The following is a 17,808-nucleotide window of genomic DNA, read 5'->3' on the forward strand; positions in this document are numbered from 1 at the left end:
TACGGAGCTTTGCTCACCCCCAAGGGGGGCTGTTGTTGTCTTTGTGTGTGGACAATGACAGGTACTCGAGGATATCAGGAGACCGGAGAGGGTACTTCTGGAGGGAGTCACAGTTTGAGTTGAGGTTTAGTGGTCTTTCCCAGTATATATGTTTATGTATCTATATACCGGGGCATGTCCCGAGGATATGATTTGTCGTTGTATGAGTTGTTTTGATTATGTGTGGACATATTTTATGATGTGAGATGAAATACTATTTTTAGTATTCAAATAGCATATTTTGGGCTCATTGTAAAGAAATTTTAAACTCGTTTTCCGCTGTAATTAATTAACCCTAATCAAATTGCATTGTAATAACGATTAGGAGCTAAGGGCTCCCACACGGAGTGGTATCAGAGCATAGCTGGGAATGCTCGATTGAGTCTTGTGTACACTTATAGGCACAAATGAATTGTGCGTTTGTGTTTGATTTATTTGTATTACTTGCTCTTACTTGATTTGATTTGAATAAGTATCTGATGAGATTGATGATACGAGATGATGAGATTATGAAATTGATATGAAATTGTGATATTCATCATATGATTTGCAGATGGATCCCACAAATGAAACTGCGAGTAGCAGTACTGAGAGGATTGCTGGACAATTTGAAGGGTTGTCCATGGATGTGGTAATGGCTCGATTCCAGGATTTGAAACCACCGAGGTTCTTTGGCACCGAGAGTGCAGAAAGAGCTGAGGCCTGGTTGAAGGATATCGAGCATCTGTTTAATATCGTTGAGTATTCCAAGGCTCGGAGACTGAAACTTGCTTTGTATCAATTGAAAGACCGAGCTAAATCTTGGTGGGAAGCCGCTGAGATTTNCCAGGAGCTTCTCTCGCCTGATCCTCAGTCATAGCATACACTCTCACTTGAGGAGGGACTTGAGCAGTCTGACCACCCGGTCCTCGATATCGTGGAACATTCGACTGCTGGAAAGAGGGAACAGGAACAACATGTCTCATCATACCGGGGCCACTTCTAAATCCAGGCTGGGGTTGGGAAGAAGTCGTACCCCTGTTCGGACATACTCGAGAGAAATGGCCTTCCTGCCCACACTGATAACAAGTACCAAACATATCTCGACACTGCTCGATAGTATGTTTACCTCCACAATAACTACAGTAGGGAGCAATCATAGGACTCCCTCGCTGTGATCCACTCGAACTCGAAGAAGACGAAGAAACAGAACCAGTCTTCTTGAACTTCTTACCCCTTGGACGCAACNAGGCCATTTCTCTCGAGTATGTCCGAACAGGGGTACGACTTCTTCCCAACCCCAGCCTGGATTTAGAAGTGGCCCCGGTATGATGAGACCTGTTGTTCCTGTTCCCTCTTTCCAGCAGTCGAATGTTCCACGATATCGAGGACCGGGTGGTCAGACTGCTCAAGTCCCTCCTCAAGTGAGAGTGTATGCTATGACTGAGGATCAGGCGAGAGAAGCTCCTGGTGGTGTGATTGCAGGTATTTGCACGCTTTGCGATTATCATGCACGTGTTTTATTTGATACAGGAGCATCTCATTCATTCATATCTCATGCATTTGTTGCATCTCACGATATTGAGTGTACCCCGTTGTACGATACTTTGTCGATAGCCACGCCAGCAGGGAAGATTATTTTGTCTGAGCAAGTTGTGCATAATTGTGTATTGATATATGAGGACAATGTGATATTCTTGAATTTGATTGTCCTCCCAATGCACGACTTTGATTATATTGTTGGCATGGATATCTTGATGACAAATCGAGCGACTGTAGATTGTTGCCATGGAGTGGTTCGATTTAAACCTATTGATGGAACCAAGTGCAATTTTTATGGCAAGGGTTCCCAAGCCAAAATTCCATTGGTATCTTCCTTGGAGATGTCTCGACTTTTGACTAGCGGGGATGAGGGTTATCTGATCTACGCTATTGATGTCTCTAAGAAGGAGCCTTCTTTATCTGATATTCATGTTGCGAACGAATTCCCAAATGTATTTCCCGATGAGATTCCTGATTTTCCGCCTCATCGAGAAGTTGAGTTTAGTATTGATCTTGTGCCGGGGACTGCACCTATATCGAAAGCTCCTTATCGCATGGCACCATTGGAATTGAAAGAATTGAAAGAACAATTACAGGATCTTCTCGATAAGGGATATATTCGATCGAGTGTATCACCTTGGGGAGCTCCAGTTTTATTTGTTCGAAAGAAAGACGGTACAATGCGAATGTGTATCGATTATAGACAACTGAATCGGGCTACTGTGAAAAATAAGTACCCACTTCCTCGTATTGATGATCTATTTGATCAGCTTCAGGGTACTTCTGTATACTCTAAGATTGATCTTCGATCTGGTTATCATCAAGTACGAGTTCGAGAAGAAGATGTGCCTAAAACTGCTTTTCGTACCAGGTATGGCCATTATGAATTCTTGGTTATGCCTTTTGGTCTCACGAATGCTCCTGCCGTATTTATGGATCTAATGAATCGTGTCTTTCGAGATTATCTTGACCGATTCGTTATTGTATTTATCGATGATATTCTTGTATATTCGAAATCGAAAAAAGAGCATGCTGAACATCTGAGACTGGTACTTCAAACTCTTCGCAATGGCCATTTATATGCTAAATTGTCCAAATGCGAATTCTGGATGGATCAAGTGATATTTTTAGGCCACGTCATTTCGAGACATGGCATATCTGTTGATCCTGCTAAGGTTGAAGCTGTATTGAATTGGCCGAGACCTACGAATGTTCCTGAGATCCGTAGCTTCATGGGTTTAGCTGGTTATTATCGTCGTTTTATTGAAGGGTTTTCGAAAATAGCTAAACCTATTACTCAACTGACCCAGAAGAATCAGCGATTCATTTGGTCAGATGAATGTGAAGCTAGTTTTCTCGAATTGAAGACGAGATTGACCACAGCACCTGTGCTTACTATTCCCTCAGGTACCGGAGGATTTGTAGTGTGTACAGATGCGTCTGGTAAAGGTTTGGGCTGTGTTCTGATGCAACATGGCAAAGTGATTACTTATGCGTCTCGTCAATTGAAATCTCATGAAACACGTTATCCTGTTCATGATCTTGAATTGGCTGCCATTGTGTTTGCTTTGAAGATTTGGCGCCATTATTTGTACGGAGAAAAGTTTGTCATTTATTCGGACCATAAGAGTCTGAAATATCTCTTTTCTCAATCTGATTTGAATATGAGGCAACGCAGGTGGATGAATCTCCTGAAAGATTTTGATTGTGAGATTCAATATCACCCGGGATCGGTGAATGTTACTGCGGATGCCCTTAGTCGGAAAGTTCATGATTCTGTTTTAGCTTCTGTCAGTGTCGCCAAGGTACATGAGGATATATGTACTTCTGGTTGGACTTTTCACTCGAATTGGAATTCTGTCACTGTCTCAGCATTGCAAATTGAGCCGAGTTTGATATCGAAAATACGAAAGGCCCAACGAAGCGATGCTCAGATTCAGAAGTCGAAAGAACTTGTATCTGCAGGACATCAGTCTGGATTTCAGATTTCTTCTGATGGTTTTTTACGACTTAATGGTCGGCTGGTAGTTCCTGATAATTCTGATTTGAAATCTGCCCTTCTTCGTGAAGCACATTGTAGCAAATATAGTATTCACCCTGGAGGTCGGAAATGTATTTGACACTGAGACCTCAATTTTGGTGGAGACGTATGAAGAAGGACATTGCTGAATTTATTTCGAAATGCTTGGTCTGCCAGCAAGTGAAAGCCGAGAGAATGAAACCGGGAGGATTACTCCATAGTCTCGAAATCCCGAAATGGAATTGGGAACATATTGCTATGGACTTTGTGACTCATTTACCTCGTTCACCCAAGGGCTGTGATGCTATTTGGGTCGTTATTGATCGGCTTTCGAAATCTGCACACTTTATTCCGTATGAACGGACTTATCCTTATAAGATAATGGCCCGTTTATACATTGAGAATGTTGTTAGACTGCACGGTGTGCCAGTCTCAATTGTATCTGATCGTGATCCCAGGTTTGCTTCTAAATTCTGGGGTAGTTTTCAGGAAGCGATGGGTACGCGTTTGGCTATGAGTACTGCTTATCATCCTCAAACTGATGGCCAAACTGAGCGTACAATTCAAACGTTAGAGGATATGTTACGTGCGGTTGTGATGGACTTCAGAATTGGATGGCAAGATGCCTTACCATTGGTTGAATTTTCTTATAATAATAGCTTTCAGACGAGCATTGGTATGGCACCGTTTGAAGCTCTATATGGGAGACGATGTAGATCACCGTTATTCTGGGATGAAATTGGTGAACGACAATTGACTGGACCTGAAATGATACAGGAAATGAATGATAAGGTTCAGTTAATTCGACAGCGGATGAAAGCCGCTCAGGATCGTCAAACGAGTTATGCGAATAAACGAAGACGACCCTTGGAATTCCAGAAAGGTGACAGAGTGTTTTTGAAAATATCTCCCTTTAGAGGCACTGTTCGATTCGGCATGCGAGGTAAATTATCTCCTCGTTATGTTGGTCCATACGAGATTCTTGATCGAGTTGGTGATCTTGCGTATCGATTGGCATTGCCACCAGCTTTATCTGCCATTCATGATGTGTTTCATGTTTCTATGTTGAGAAAATATGAACCAGATCCATCACATGTACTTGCACCTGATGAGGTTGAACTTGATCCTTCACTATCCTATGTTGAGCAACCTGTTCGTATTATGGATCGAAAGGAGAAGATATTGCGCAACAAATCGATTCCGTTGGTTCGAGTACAATGGACACGACATGGTGTGGAGGAATCAACGTGGGAATTGGAAAGCAAGATGCGAGAATCATATCCGCACTTGTTCGATTCTATTCCACCTGTTCCATTGTATTCACTATATACTGATCCATTTACTGATTTTAGTTTTGATATGTATTATAACTGGTGACATATATATGTTTACCAATGTTATATATATAGCGATGTTTGAGATTTCGAGGACGAAATCTTTTAAGAGGGGGAGAAATGTAAGGACCGTGTATCGTATTATCGTAAATCCTGTGTGATTATCGATAATTTATGAAATTGTCATGTGATTATGTAGTTGATGTATATCCTGACAAGGGAAATTGAGAAAATGAATATTGAATACGAATTGACGTGGTAAGAGATCGAGTGGAAAAGCCGGACGCCAATATAATACCAAAATCAATATTTGGACAGAACATGTGGCGCCCGAGCGGTAGAAAATGACCGCCCGAGCGCCAGTGTGGAATAAGGGGTGTTCTCGGACAGAACATGCCGCGCCCGAGCGGTAGTTTTTGACCGCCCGAGCGTGGAGCAAGTGACACTCGGGGGCAGAACCTCTCGCGCTCGGGCGCGAGAATTCTACCGCCCGAGCGCCGAAGCGGTGGAGTGATAAGAACGAGGCTTCTTTCTCATTTTCTTTATTTTCTTCGCTACAATTCGAGAATAAACGAGAGATTTCGATTTTCTTTCGTCCGAATCGACTTCGAAACGCTGTCTAAACGCGAAACAAATTATATATTTGTGATCGTCGCGTCGAGGGCTTCCGACTGAGGTAATTTTCTTCGAGTTCCAGCAGTTCTAAATATCAAAGTGCTGGAATAGCATGTATTTGAAGTTGAATTTCTTATATGTAGTAGAATAACCGACAAGAAACTCATATTCGAAGTCGGAATTGAATTAGGATATGATTTTGAATTGATATGCATTTTTGAAGTTTCAAATGAGATTTGAAACTCATATTAATGATTTTGGATTATGGTATTGATTGGAATGAGTATGTTATTGATGTAGATAAAGTATTATACCGATATCTTCAGGCTACATCAACTGGAACGAAGAATTGAGGTATGTTGCGACCGGGTAACATACGACAGGTATATGTATCATATGATATATGTTTGATTGATTTGATTGATTGGATTGAAAATACATGTCTATATGCCTTATTTGTTGAAGTTTATGTGGCATACATGACATGCACGTTGAGCTATGATCCTTGGATACCCTGATATGATTTGATTTGATTATGGGGTTTGTGAACACAATGCTATGTTTGGTATTACATGACCCTTAAAGCATAGACATTTGTGGCCCCGATGATTGGATATGAGATTTGGGATTTGATGGCGCTTCGTCGACGCTATCATACGAGTATCCCTTATTGAGGCCGGTGTGCCAGCTCGAGCATTGATTTGATAGCGATTCGTTTGATTCTGACATGTGCTCAGTGGATGAGCATTTGACCCGATACCTCCACGACATACATGCATTGCATCCCATATATCATTGTTTAGATATCTGGGGTATATATGATTGGTTGTTCCATACGGAGCTTTGCTCACCCCCAAGGGGGGCTGTTGTTGTCTTTGTGTGTGGACAATGACAGGTACTCGAGGATATCAGGAGACCGGAGAGGGTACTTCTGGAGGGAGTCACAGTTTGAGTTGAGGTTTAGTGGTCTTTCCCAGTATATATGTTTATGTATCTATATACCGGGACATGTCCCGAGGATATGATTTGTCGTTGTATGAGTTGTTTTGATTATGTGTGGACATATTTTATGATGTGAGATGAAATACTATTTTTAATATTCAAATAGCATATTTTGGGCTCATTGTAAAAAAATTTTAAACTCGTTTTCCGCTGTAATTAATTAACCCTAATCAAATTGCATTGTAATAACGATTAGGAGCTAAGGACTCCACACAAACATAATGAATCGCCAACTTCTATTCGCTTCACCTGCACTCAACTCAAATCGCCAGCTTCTATTGGCTTCACCTGCACTCTCGCGATTTCCTGAATCAGGTGATGGGCCAATACGTGGGGCATTTTAGAATCTTGGCGCATAAATATGATTGCTGATACTCAATAACCATTGTCGTGTAAGAGTTGGAAATTCCAGAACAAATCCCAAACATATTTACATAGCATTTACATTTTTAAAAAACTTTCTTGACTCGATTTCGTCACTAGTTTATGATTACACATCTTATTAAAATGTGCATGTGCCTGAGAACATGCGACGTGGACTGTATTTCAACATAACAGAACATGACACCAATTATTTTGAATATTACCTCTATGTAATTAGTATTCTGAAACTGGGAAGTTGACTGATGAAAGAAGGAAGTCAGACTTTCAGCTGAAGTATAATACCCCAAATCACATTCCAAGGTTGAATAAACAACAAAACTAGCAATTGATAATCATGATTTTAAGCCAACCACAGCAGGCTTCTCTCCACGCTACCTACACCAAGCCGTGCTCGCCGCCTGAGTAGTCACTCAATGAAAGCTTTATAAAAACTTGTGAATGGTAAAAGACCAATTGAATATCACCCCGTATGAATGCAAAAGAACAGTTCGTTAAGAGTCATCAACTCATTAGCCATCACACAAGATCTCTATAAAAACCAGTGAAGAGACAAAAACCTCATTTTAAGAAGAAAAGAGGATGAATAGCATCTGGGATCTCGCTTCGGTTCTGAGGTAACAGTTGGCCACTTATCAGAAAATAAAGACACATTGTATCTTGCAGAAAGATGTGGAATTTTACGAGTCAAGCAACATAACCAAACTAACAGCAAACCAGGAATGTGCTTATATCGTGAATTGAACCTTATTTTTGTGTAATTCTCATCTAAAAACTGTTCAGAACCCTAAAATTGCAAATGTGGATCTGCGAATCCATATTGGATAGAAGCTATATAAAAAAGATCATTTTCACAAAATCCGTCTCATGAAAAATATAGCAATGTCAAATTCGACGCCGCCAAAACAAGAATAGAGCAGATGCTACTGTCAGGTTATAGTGAAGATGAGAAGCTAAATTGTATGCCAGTCTTCCCGCGGTCATGCTGGTGTTGTTTCAATATGTAGCAGTAGTTAACCTGATAATCATGCCACATCATGAGCATATCTTTGGCTCGGAACAAAATATTCAAATGGAATAGAGAGAGAAGTATCCATCTGCATAAACTTTTCCCCCTTTTAATTGCATTGTATTTGATTTGAAGGATTTTTGGCCAAAAAAAAGAAAAATGAAAAACAAACTTTCAAATTTTGTAAAGCAAATAATATATTTTCTCCACTCAACAGACCAACCAAACACCTTTGTTAATCTGGAGTGCTCAACTTCTATTAGACCAGTAAGAATAATATAAATATATTTACAAAAGAAATAGAATTTTAATATCATTGTTTTTGTTTTGTTAGAACATTTGTATAGGTCATAAATATGAAATGAGAACTAATGATTTAAATGTATCAAAAAGTCCTTGAAAGGGTAAAATAACTTTGAGAGTTGAGGGTAGGATTTATATAGATCATTCAAAAAGATTTAACTCACCTCCATGCGAAATAGCTTGGTGGGTACAATGATTCCAAATCCAGCTGAGCTTCGGAAAGAATCTCTAAGTTTTGGGAAAGATAATTGCCGATATGCATTCTCAGTTAATTTGCTTAGGCTACCAGTGCAAGCGAAAACATGCCCGTGGATACCAGCATCCCTAAGAACCCTCAAGGGTAGATCAAAAGAGAAGTCTGCAAAAGCTGTGAGAGCAAGATCTCCGCCAATATAATCCATCCCACAATCATCGGAAGTTTGATAATTGGAATTTTCTCTAACAACTCTTCTACGTTCAGCCGGACCCAATCCCCTTGCTTTGAAACCCAACACAGATATTGGGCCACTCAAGGAACAGACTGGAGATGTATTACCTCCCATAAAGAACCTATCAGGCAAACATGAAGGAGAGTTCAAGAATCCTGTTCCCCATGGAAATACAACACCACCCGAAAGTCCGAAGTTCAGTGCAGCTCGATAGAATCCAAGGGGGACAGCATAACGAAGATCAAACTCCTATCCACAAATAAAAAATCTTTATAGCACAACAATGTCAAAACAACTTGTCAGGTGAATAGTATAAGGCAACCACAGGTTGTTAAAATGACGAGACAATTCCATATCTGGGAAAAAAAACACTCTTGCATGGAATTTCAAACCGAGTGCTTTAAAGGTATGCATAACATTTGGATACATTCATAGAGATATGAATCATAAAATAAATAAATAAATAAATACACACACAAGGGAAAAAAGAAGCATGCAGCAGTTTGAAACATCTTATTGAAAATTACATACTGCACTTGTTTTTGTAATACATCAAATAAAACACATTTTCTAGAAAAGACGGAAGAGTGATGTTTCAAAAGATTGAGTGATGCTATTATAGTTCAATAAACATAAACAACTTTGCGAGTTGAATAAGTGAACGAATAGAGAAGAAAAGAAAATGCAGGTAAAAGAAAGAAAACTGCAAGGTGTACAAAACCTGCCGAACAAAGCGTAAGCTCCGAGTATCTGGAAAAAGACCACCAATTTGAGTAGTAGAAATAATAGCATGTCCTTGAGTTGGCCTCATCGGAGAATCTCTCTTATCATATTTAAATGTATATTTTAAAGCGGAGAACAAACTATGTCCAAGCTGCCTCCTCACCGTGTGTGAAGACATTTGGGACGGATCAGTTAAAGTACGCCAAGAGAGATTGTATGATACATCATGGTTCCCGGTTGATAGTAACCCAAGTGAGATCCCAAGAGCTTGCTCTTTATAAGAGGAAAACTTCAACCAATCTTGAGAAAGCAGAGATATTCTTGCTGTCAAGGGCATAGACCACGCTTTGAATTTAGGTAGGGATACACCGGTACTTATCTCTGATGCTTGACCCCAGCCATAAGCCACTGAACCATCCCAAATATCTCCATAACCAAATAAATTTTTTAGTTTAAGTGATCCTTCTAGAGACCAAGATCTAGCCTGCAAAAGCACTGCAAAAAATTAGAAAAAAGAACAGCAACATCGGAAAATGATAAGTAAACCCTCAAAATCATCCACACGTGAACAAGCATTGAGTCAAATTCTCCCCGGAAAAAAAAAACAGGTGTTCACAGTATCAAATTAAAGGTTTTTGTTGATTAAAAAAAATTAAAGGTTTTCATTAAAGAGATTCCATTGAGCATCATCATCTTTCATACGATAAAAAAAGTTCTGTATCCCATCAAACAGTCCAAATAATTCCACATTCAACAGTACTAAGCACAAGGGTTGTATCTACAGAGAAATGGTCTCGCTAGAATGTACATTTCGATCACACGGTGTATTTTGTCCAACAACTCAACAACTTATATATAATTAGCACGTTACAAACAATTCGACCTCATTTCCGCTACAAAATTCCATGTGACAATTCTATCAAGTCAAGTTACAGAGAAACACAAATCTAGAAACCAATAACCTAAAATTTATCAGCCTCAATCCAAGTTTCAGTGTCCCAAGATGCAATTGAATTCAAAAAATTAAACCCAAAAATGAAAGGACCTCAGAATAAACACTGCTCCAAGAACGCTACCTCTGGTTTAGTAAAAATTCCTAAATCTCCTGTGAGTGGGTTCTTAGACTCGGCAACTTCAACAATCACATTCGCAGTTCCGGGGAGTTCTGGAGGTCCTGCGTCGAGAGTAATATTAACGGACTCGAAAATATCAAGGCGCTGGAGCCGAACATTGGCAACACCGGCGGCACGTAACAGCTGCTGAACTGTATTAGCTTTCCTGAAAAGTTCCTCAACCTCGGACTCAATCAAAGAATCCTTCGTCCTGTTGTTCCCCTTGATGATGACGTCATGGACCCGAACTGGGACTCGCTCAGTAGAGATGCGTCTGAAGAGGGACTCCATTTTGACCTGGTCCCTTCGAATTCTATCCTCAGTAGAAATGGACTCGGGTTCTTCTTCACCTTCTTCATCTTCTTCATCCTGTTCCAAACCTTCTTCATCTTCTTCTTCGATTCCTTCAAATGCTTCCTGATTGGGCTTCGAATTTTCTGGCTGTTTGGGCTGAGGGTCCGATTCTGGCTGCGTTTCCATGGATATAATGCTTGATTTCAAGAGACGGTGATGAGCAGCGGCGATCGGCGATCCGCGACGGTAAGGAGATCGTGATAAATGGTGAAGTGACGGTAAATGAAGCAACAATCCGTTGAAACGACATCGTATTGGTTTAGGGGTTTCCTATTCCTTAAGCCATGATTCTAAAATTCATCATTTTTTGTTTCAACTTAAAATTGATTATTTTGATTTCAATAAAAAAGTTTAGACTTTAAATTGTGTTGTTTTGGTTTATGATGAGTTCTAATATATTTTAGTATCTAAAAAATTTAAGATGAATTTTCGATTCCGACTAGTTTTATAACGAATGATCGAATAATAGATATAACGAAAAAATAGTTATAGTGACACATATAATATTTGTGATCCGAAAAAAAAAACACATAGATAATCTGCTTTTTAGAAAATCAAAATGAAAGTTCTCTATTTTAAATTGAGATGGTGCAAGAGAAGATAAAATGTAAAAATAAATATAAAATACGAAGTGTAATTATTAAAGTTAATTTGGGATTATGGNTTGTTTCCAAATTTTAACCTTATATAATAACAATATTATATTTTTGTTTTTTTTTTAAAAAAAAATTAACAAACATTTTTTTTTACTTTTGTTTTTGTTTTTATTTCAACAATTCAAACAGCACTTTAATCTCTCGATAATTTGTCAAATTTCACTTTAGTCCTTATATAATACCAATATCAGAATTTTGTTTTTGTTTTTTTAATTTAACAAACACTTTTTTTTAATTTCAACAATTCAAATAGCACTTTAACCCCTCGATAATTTATCAAATTTTACTTTAGTCTCTCGATAATAATAAAAAATATTGTACACACGCACCGCGTGTGTATAGTAACTAGTAGATGCATAATTTGTGGTAGCATAATTCAATAATTTTTTTGAACTAAATGATAATAGATTTAAAATTTGATAACTTAGTATTTGACTATTAATTTTACATTAAGGTTGCACCGAGTTGAAGGATTTGAATTGGAAAAAAATATTTGAGAGAAATATCTTAAATGACTTCATTTAGCTGGAATTCGAATTATTGTAAAAAGATTAATTTTAAATCCATAATTTTTAAAAGTACTCGAACAAGTGAGTTGAATTTATTATTATGTTTCTAAAATATAGTCTGAGACGAGCACAAAAAATGGTGCACTTAAAAGTTATTATTGATGTATATCTTTCATTGATAAATATAATAGAAAACATACGTAATAATAAAAAATTAACACAGCTAAGACATATAAAAAAAAATATGAAATTCATGTCTTGAACCAATACATAGCTAGTTGAATATTGCTTGTCTCGTAGTTTTGGAAGCGAAATATTGATTAAGTTTTCATAATCATTTTTCGCGACTATTTTTTCTTTATCAATAACATAACCAAGTCATTTAGTAATTATTGTAACATAGATGATCGGAGATAAGTTTCGAGCAACTTCAATTTGAAAAAAAAAAATTCCTTTTCGCAGATGCAACTTTTCGTAGATCACAAAAATTATGAATCCAAGTGTCGGAAAAGCGCTTAAAACATATCAAAGCAGGTCTCTTGTGAGACGGTCTTACGAATCTTTATCTATGATACGGGTCAACCCTATCGATATTCAAAATAAAAAGTAATATTCTTAGCATAAAAAGTAATACTTTTTCATGGATAACCCAAATAAGATATCTGTATCACAAAATACGACCCGTGAGACCGTCTCACGTAAGTTTTTGTCAACAGATCGATAGACAAAGAATTCGAACAATAATGGGTTTGATTGTCATATAATATATAGTGAATTATTTGTTTTTTTGGCTGAAACTCACAATAGACGTATTTCAGATTGATTATTATTATTGCTGAATGTTTATAAGGGAGGTTAAAAAAGATAAATGGACGGTGAGACTTTAAGTTTTCATCATGGATCACTGTCCACTAATAATTATTTATGGGACGAGCTCATGCGTTAAGGGTATGTTTGGAGTGAGTGATAAGTAAATGATAGATTGTTAAACCCATGTTTGTCTCATTTTTTATGGGCCCAATTAATCAAGAAGTCCGTGTAAAAAAACCCTAATTGGTTGAAAAGACATCCTTTTGTTTTGGACGGATTGGCAATCTACCTTCTAATTATAATTCTTTTTATTTGTACACACATCACATAAATAATTTCATGATGAAACTAAAAAAATAGAGAAAAAAATAATTAGAAATCAATATTAAAAATGAGATAAAATGCAAAATCATATTAATTTTTATTAAAAAATAAATTATCAGATAAATACATAATCTATAATTTAAAATTTTATAAAATATTTATTTATTAACAGCTTCACACATGATTTTGAAAACACGGTTACAAATATCATTTTATATACCAAATGATCATTCATGCTAGTTTATGATATTTTTGTCTCAATAACAAAAATTGTAAAATTTATCATATTCATTATAATCTTACCAAACAAGACATACTTTATCATAATACATTATATATCATAACTTTGAATTTTGTCATCAATCCAGTTAGTTATCCTATCATACACACAAAACATAGCCTAATTATATTATAATGTAATGGTATTTTGTGCCCCAAAATTAAGAGGCCCGATGCTTTTCTCTCATAGTATAGCTTGAATTCATCGCTTTTGCAACATATAAGTTTAATTAAAACAAAAAATTAATTTGAACCCGCCATTTGAAGATTTGAAATAGGCCAATTATTCTCAAATGAGTCAAACCTCAACTACTTGCAATAGTTTGTTAATTAATACAATAAATATGAATTTCTAAAAAAAAAAAAAAAGAAGTTGGTAAAAAATCCACAATCAAAATATTTCTTTGGGTTTACTCCTTACCCACAAAATTGTGGTACTATGTCATACAAAATGTGGTACACTTCATGTGGAAATGTGATACTAAAAAAGTACACAGAAACTGAACACAAAAAAAATCGACGGCCGATGAGTGAAGTCCAATTTTCCTTTCAAAAAACCCTTACAACGGTACACATGCAAACAGCCCCTTTAGAAATTCAAAATTAGGCTATAGGCTCCAATCCAGAACAAAACCCTCCCCCTAATTGCAAAACCAGTCTTCAAAGCCTCAAATCAATGGCAAACAACGAAGACATATTTTCTTCTATAATTTCGGACATCAAATCCTACAGTGGCGATGACCCTCTGCTCCCATGGCTTCGGTATTCATTTTTCACACCTATTTTCTGTTTTATTATGTTTTTAAGCAGTTTTCAGCATAATAGATACTCTAATGCTCTGTTCTTCCATTTTCAATTGACAGTGGGATAAGAAAAATGAAAGATTCGTTGCAGCCTCAGTTTCTGAAAGAGAAACTGCCCCGCTTTCTTCAGAAATGTTCCGAGACTTTCCTAGCTGATAGCCGTTATTCCAATGATTTGCGTTACATTCGCGTGTGGTTGCAACTGGTAAATCCTTATTTGATACCGATTCTTCTGTTGGTATGTTTATTTGTGATTCTCATTTCCGGGTCTTTTTGTTTTTCATAGATTTATTATTTGTTATATGTGGATTGATGCTACTACGTTTTTTGTTAGCTTAGAAATCGAGAAAAGCGTATCGTGAGCCACAGTTTTACCTCTTCTTTCTTTCTTAATTGTGTGAGCATAACCAGCATTTAGCGAGAGCCATTTTGATGAGTGTACTTCTGTTTTTTGCTTTAAAAAATTTACATTTTTCGAAAATTATTCAGATTTAACAGATTTTTTGTAGGAGTCGATTTCTCTCGTATTCCTGCTCGGTCGCTCCTTTGGATGAGTGAATAAGAACTCAAAACATCACTGCCTTCATTTTCATTCTCGATTTTTTACATTGAAACACAAGGTCATGTTTTACTTAGAATTAGTGATGTTCCATGTTTTACATTTCGACTCGCTTGGCTGTATTTACCAGATACATGATGTTGCATATTTTTATCTTATGCAAGCGGTATACGTAAAACTTTTATTCAATTGCCTGTAGATGGATTTTGTGGATGATCCAAAGGGAGTTTTGAGAACCATGGAGATGAACCATATCGGGATGAAAAAGTCTTTGTTTTACCTTGCATACGCCCTCTATTATGAGAAGATGAAAAAATTTGAAGCAGCTGAGAAAATTTATCATCTCGGAGTGCAGAAGTAAGAAGCTACATCCATTTTTTGTGCTATTTGTTATGTGGGGCATAATTGATGGTATTTACATGCCCACACATGACAATACGTCATGTTTTTCATCCTTTCAGCTCCATATCCACTGGATTTTTTTAGAAGTCCATTGTCCGAAGCTACTCGAAGGTTTATCTTCGGTATATTTTGTGGTAATAATTTCTCAGAGCTGTCAAAGTATGTTATTTGAGTCTCGTCTTTTACCTAAATAGATCTTATTCTATTATGAAGAATTTTAGAATAGTTTACCTAATTGATCAATATGATAAATTGATTTACAATTACTTGCTCAGAGTGGGGTTAATCTACTATCCTCTTTAGGGACACCCCACTTCTAATTTCAAAGGAGTGCTTTTTCCTTTATTTGTATTTATTTGTCAAATTTCATGAATATAAGAGAATTACGAGTCATGGGCATAGGTAATTAAAGTTTCAGTAATTTGACTTATGCTAATCTATACAGTGTTGCGGAGCCTGTTGACGAGTTGCTAAAGTCATACGAGCTCTTTCTTCATCGCATGGAGAAACACAAAAATAAGAGAATTCAGGTTTTTGTTGATCGTTATCTGTTTGTAAGTCTTCATTGTTGATAAGATTTCTTCACTATTTAACAATTGGCAGACACACTGCAGCACCAGGGACGAAAAGTTAATGGCAAATCACTATGTGCTGGTAGAGTTTTTTCGACTCACGATGAGGTTAGACCTTGCCATGAGAATTTGCTAAAAACTGATTGCAAGCCTGAACAAGCATGGCCTGAAGATCATTTGCCTGAGTTGCAATCTAAGTTAGTAAATATTGGGAGCAAGATGGACATACCACAAAGATCTATAGATGAAATTCCCATGAAAGAAGTAAGACAAGGTGGAAGCAAACAATTTTATAGTGCGGATATGGTTCTGAGTAAGTTTGTAGATACTGCCATAGTTGGGAAATCTAATGCAGAAGATTCACGGCATCACGGTCTTGTGGAGCCCACAATTAACACAAAAGATGCCATGAATGACATCAATAGTATGTTTCGAAATCCATTAAAACCATCAATCAGTGACAGGAGGGGAGACAGAAACAAGTCCAAAACTGGTAACTTCTTGAATAAAGGACTTGAGGTTTTCACGGATGAGAGCATACATGCTGAGGTTGGATCGTCTCAGCAGAACTTGTCAAAGGATTCAATGGTTCCACGAACCCAAAGATCTGATATTATTGATCCCCTAAAGAAACCATTTGAGATATATGTTGACAGCGAGAAAACTCATGATGCTGAAGAGAAAGTCATTGAGAAAGGTATTCATAATAAAAAATTGGGAAGTGTTTGCTTATCCAGCTGTCATGGGAATGATTATTCGTGTGCATATCCAATTGATATTCCTCGAGAGTGTTTTAAAGAGGCAAGTTCTAGAAGAGCAACTGAAGCTGGACCCAGAGAGGATACAGTTGTTTATAAGTTTGTAGGATCCACCATCTCTGATGAACCGGAGGTAGAAAATGTTTGGCACCACGGTCTTGTAGAACCCACTATTAATTTGAAGGAGGCAATGAGTGATATTAACAGCATGTTTGGAAAGTCAATAGAATTTAGGAGGAAAAGCAGGCCAAAGAAGCAAACTGAAATTCCTGATGAGGTCAAGTGTGGACAGTTTCTGATACTACCTGATGATGAACTAGATAATCATAAAGCTGTAGATGATGTCAACTGCACGTTCCAGGAAACAAGGAACCAAAATGAAGCGCCTAATCATCAAGCACAATTTTTGATTCTACCCGATGATGAATTAGTTAATATGCAATACAACTCCTTGCCATGCTTATCGGGTGAAAATAGAAGTGATTTGTTTGAACAGACTCTGTGCACAAAAGAGGCAGTGACAGAAATCAATAAATTGTTCGCTATGCCAATGGATTTCTAAAATCTTGTAAGTGATCTATATGTCATGGTTTGCTTGTGGATTTTTTCACTTGTTTCATTTTTTGGCCCATGTAGTACGTGATCTTGTGATTGGAGTGTTCTGCGTTATTGCTATTCCGATGTACCACAAAAGCACTCGGCATGACGACACTGACATGAATCAGCTATAGGTGGAAGAGCTAAAAGGACAACCAGCATATTAGTATAGCCTTGTAATTATGTCCACACGATCTCTAATCTTGTTGAATCGGCGCATGACAACATTGTCATTCCCTTCTCTGACAGTAGGCAATGCTTCCCGTGATCATGTTGACAGCATAGCTTCTCTTTTGGTTATGATCACTGTGGGATCGGATTGCGAGTGTTTATTGACTGCCCGGCAGCAAGAGGAAGAGGGAAGGTGGAGTAGCGACAAGCAGCTCGATGTTTTCTTGAAAAGCTGTGAACGAACGAACTTAAATGATCGTGTGTTTCAAGGTTTAAATAACTCGTGCTACTTTTTACCAATGCTGCAAGGCATTTAGTTTGTGGCATGGTGTAATTTGGTGTTTCGTGTGTGCTAAGCTGGAGAACTTGGTTTCCGTTTATTGTTTAATCCAATTGCCTAAACGATGGCAATTGTTGAGGCCTTTCTAACGATACTTTGACCAATTATTTTACCCTCTTATTTCTTATTTAGAGTGAAAAAAACTTTTTACGAGTTATGATTGATTGTATCAAGGAATACCTTAAAT

At 37.4% G+C, this 17,808-nt stretch overlaps 2 protein-coding genes across 3 annotated transcripts; one reads left to right on the forward strand and one right to left on the reverse strand.

The window, feature by feature from the left end:
* Nucleotides 1-7,002: 7,002 nt before the first annotated feature.
* Nucleotides 7,003-11,118, reverse strand: LOC140977029 (uncharacterized). Its single transcript, XM_073441552.1, has 4 exons — nt 10,452-11,118; nt 9,374-9,859; nt 8,389-8,901; nt 7,003-7,930 (listed from the first exon to the last, which is right to left on the reverse strand). Exons 1-4 carry the CDS (start codon nt 10,965-10,967, stop codon nt 7,847-7,849), a joined length of 1,599 nt encoding a protein of 532 aa, XP_073297653.1. The 5' UTR covers nt 10,968-11,118; the 3' UTR covers nt 7,003-7,846.
* Nucleotides 11,119-14,015: 2,897 nt separating this feature from the next.
* On the forward strand, nt 14,016-17,766 carry LOC140977030 (uncharacterized). Of its 2 annotated transcripts, XM_073441554.1 has the most exons (6): nt 14,016-14,181; nt 14,283-14,427; nt 14,981-15,138; nt 15,629-15,713; nt 15,798-17,081; nt 17,360-17,766. In XM_073441554.1, the coding sequence occupies exons 1-5, from the start codon at nt 14,096-14,098 to the stop codon at nt 17,073-17,075; spliced, it is 1,752 nt and encodes a 583-aa protein (XP_073297655.1). In that variant the 5' UTR covers nt 14,016-14,095; the 3' UTR covers nt 17,076-17,081; nt 17,360-17,766. The 2 variants fall into 2 exon arrangements, with proteins under 2 accessions (XP_073297655.1, XP_073297654.1); XM_073441553.1 differs by having other exon boundaries at nt 15,798-17,766.
* The last annotated feature ends 42 nt before the right edge of the window (nt 17,767-17,808 follow it).

The sequence above is a fragment of the Primulina huaijiensis genome, chromosome 5, assembly GCF_012295235.1.
Source record: "Primulina huaijiensis isolate GDHJ02 chromosome 5, ASM1229523v2, whole genome shotgun sequence".
Classification (NCBI taxonomy): Eukaryota; Viridiplantae; Streptophyta; class Magnoliopsida; order Lamiales; family Gesneriaceae; genus Primulina; species Primulina huaijiensis.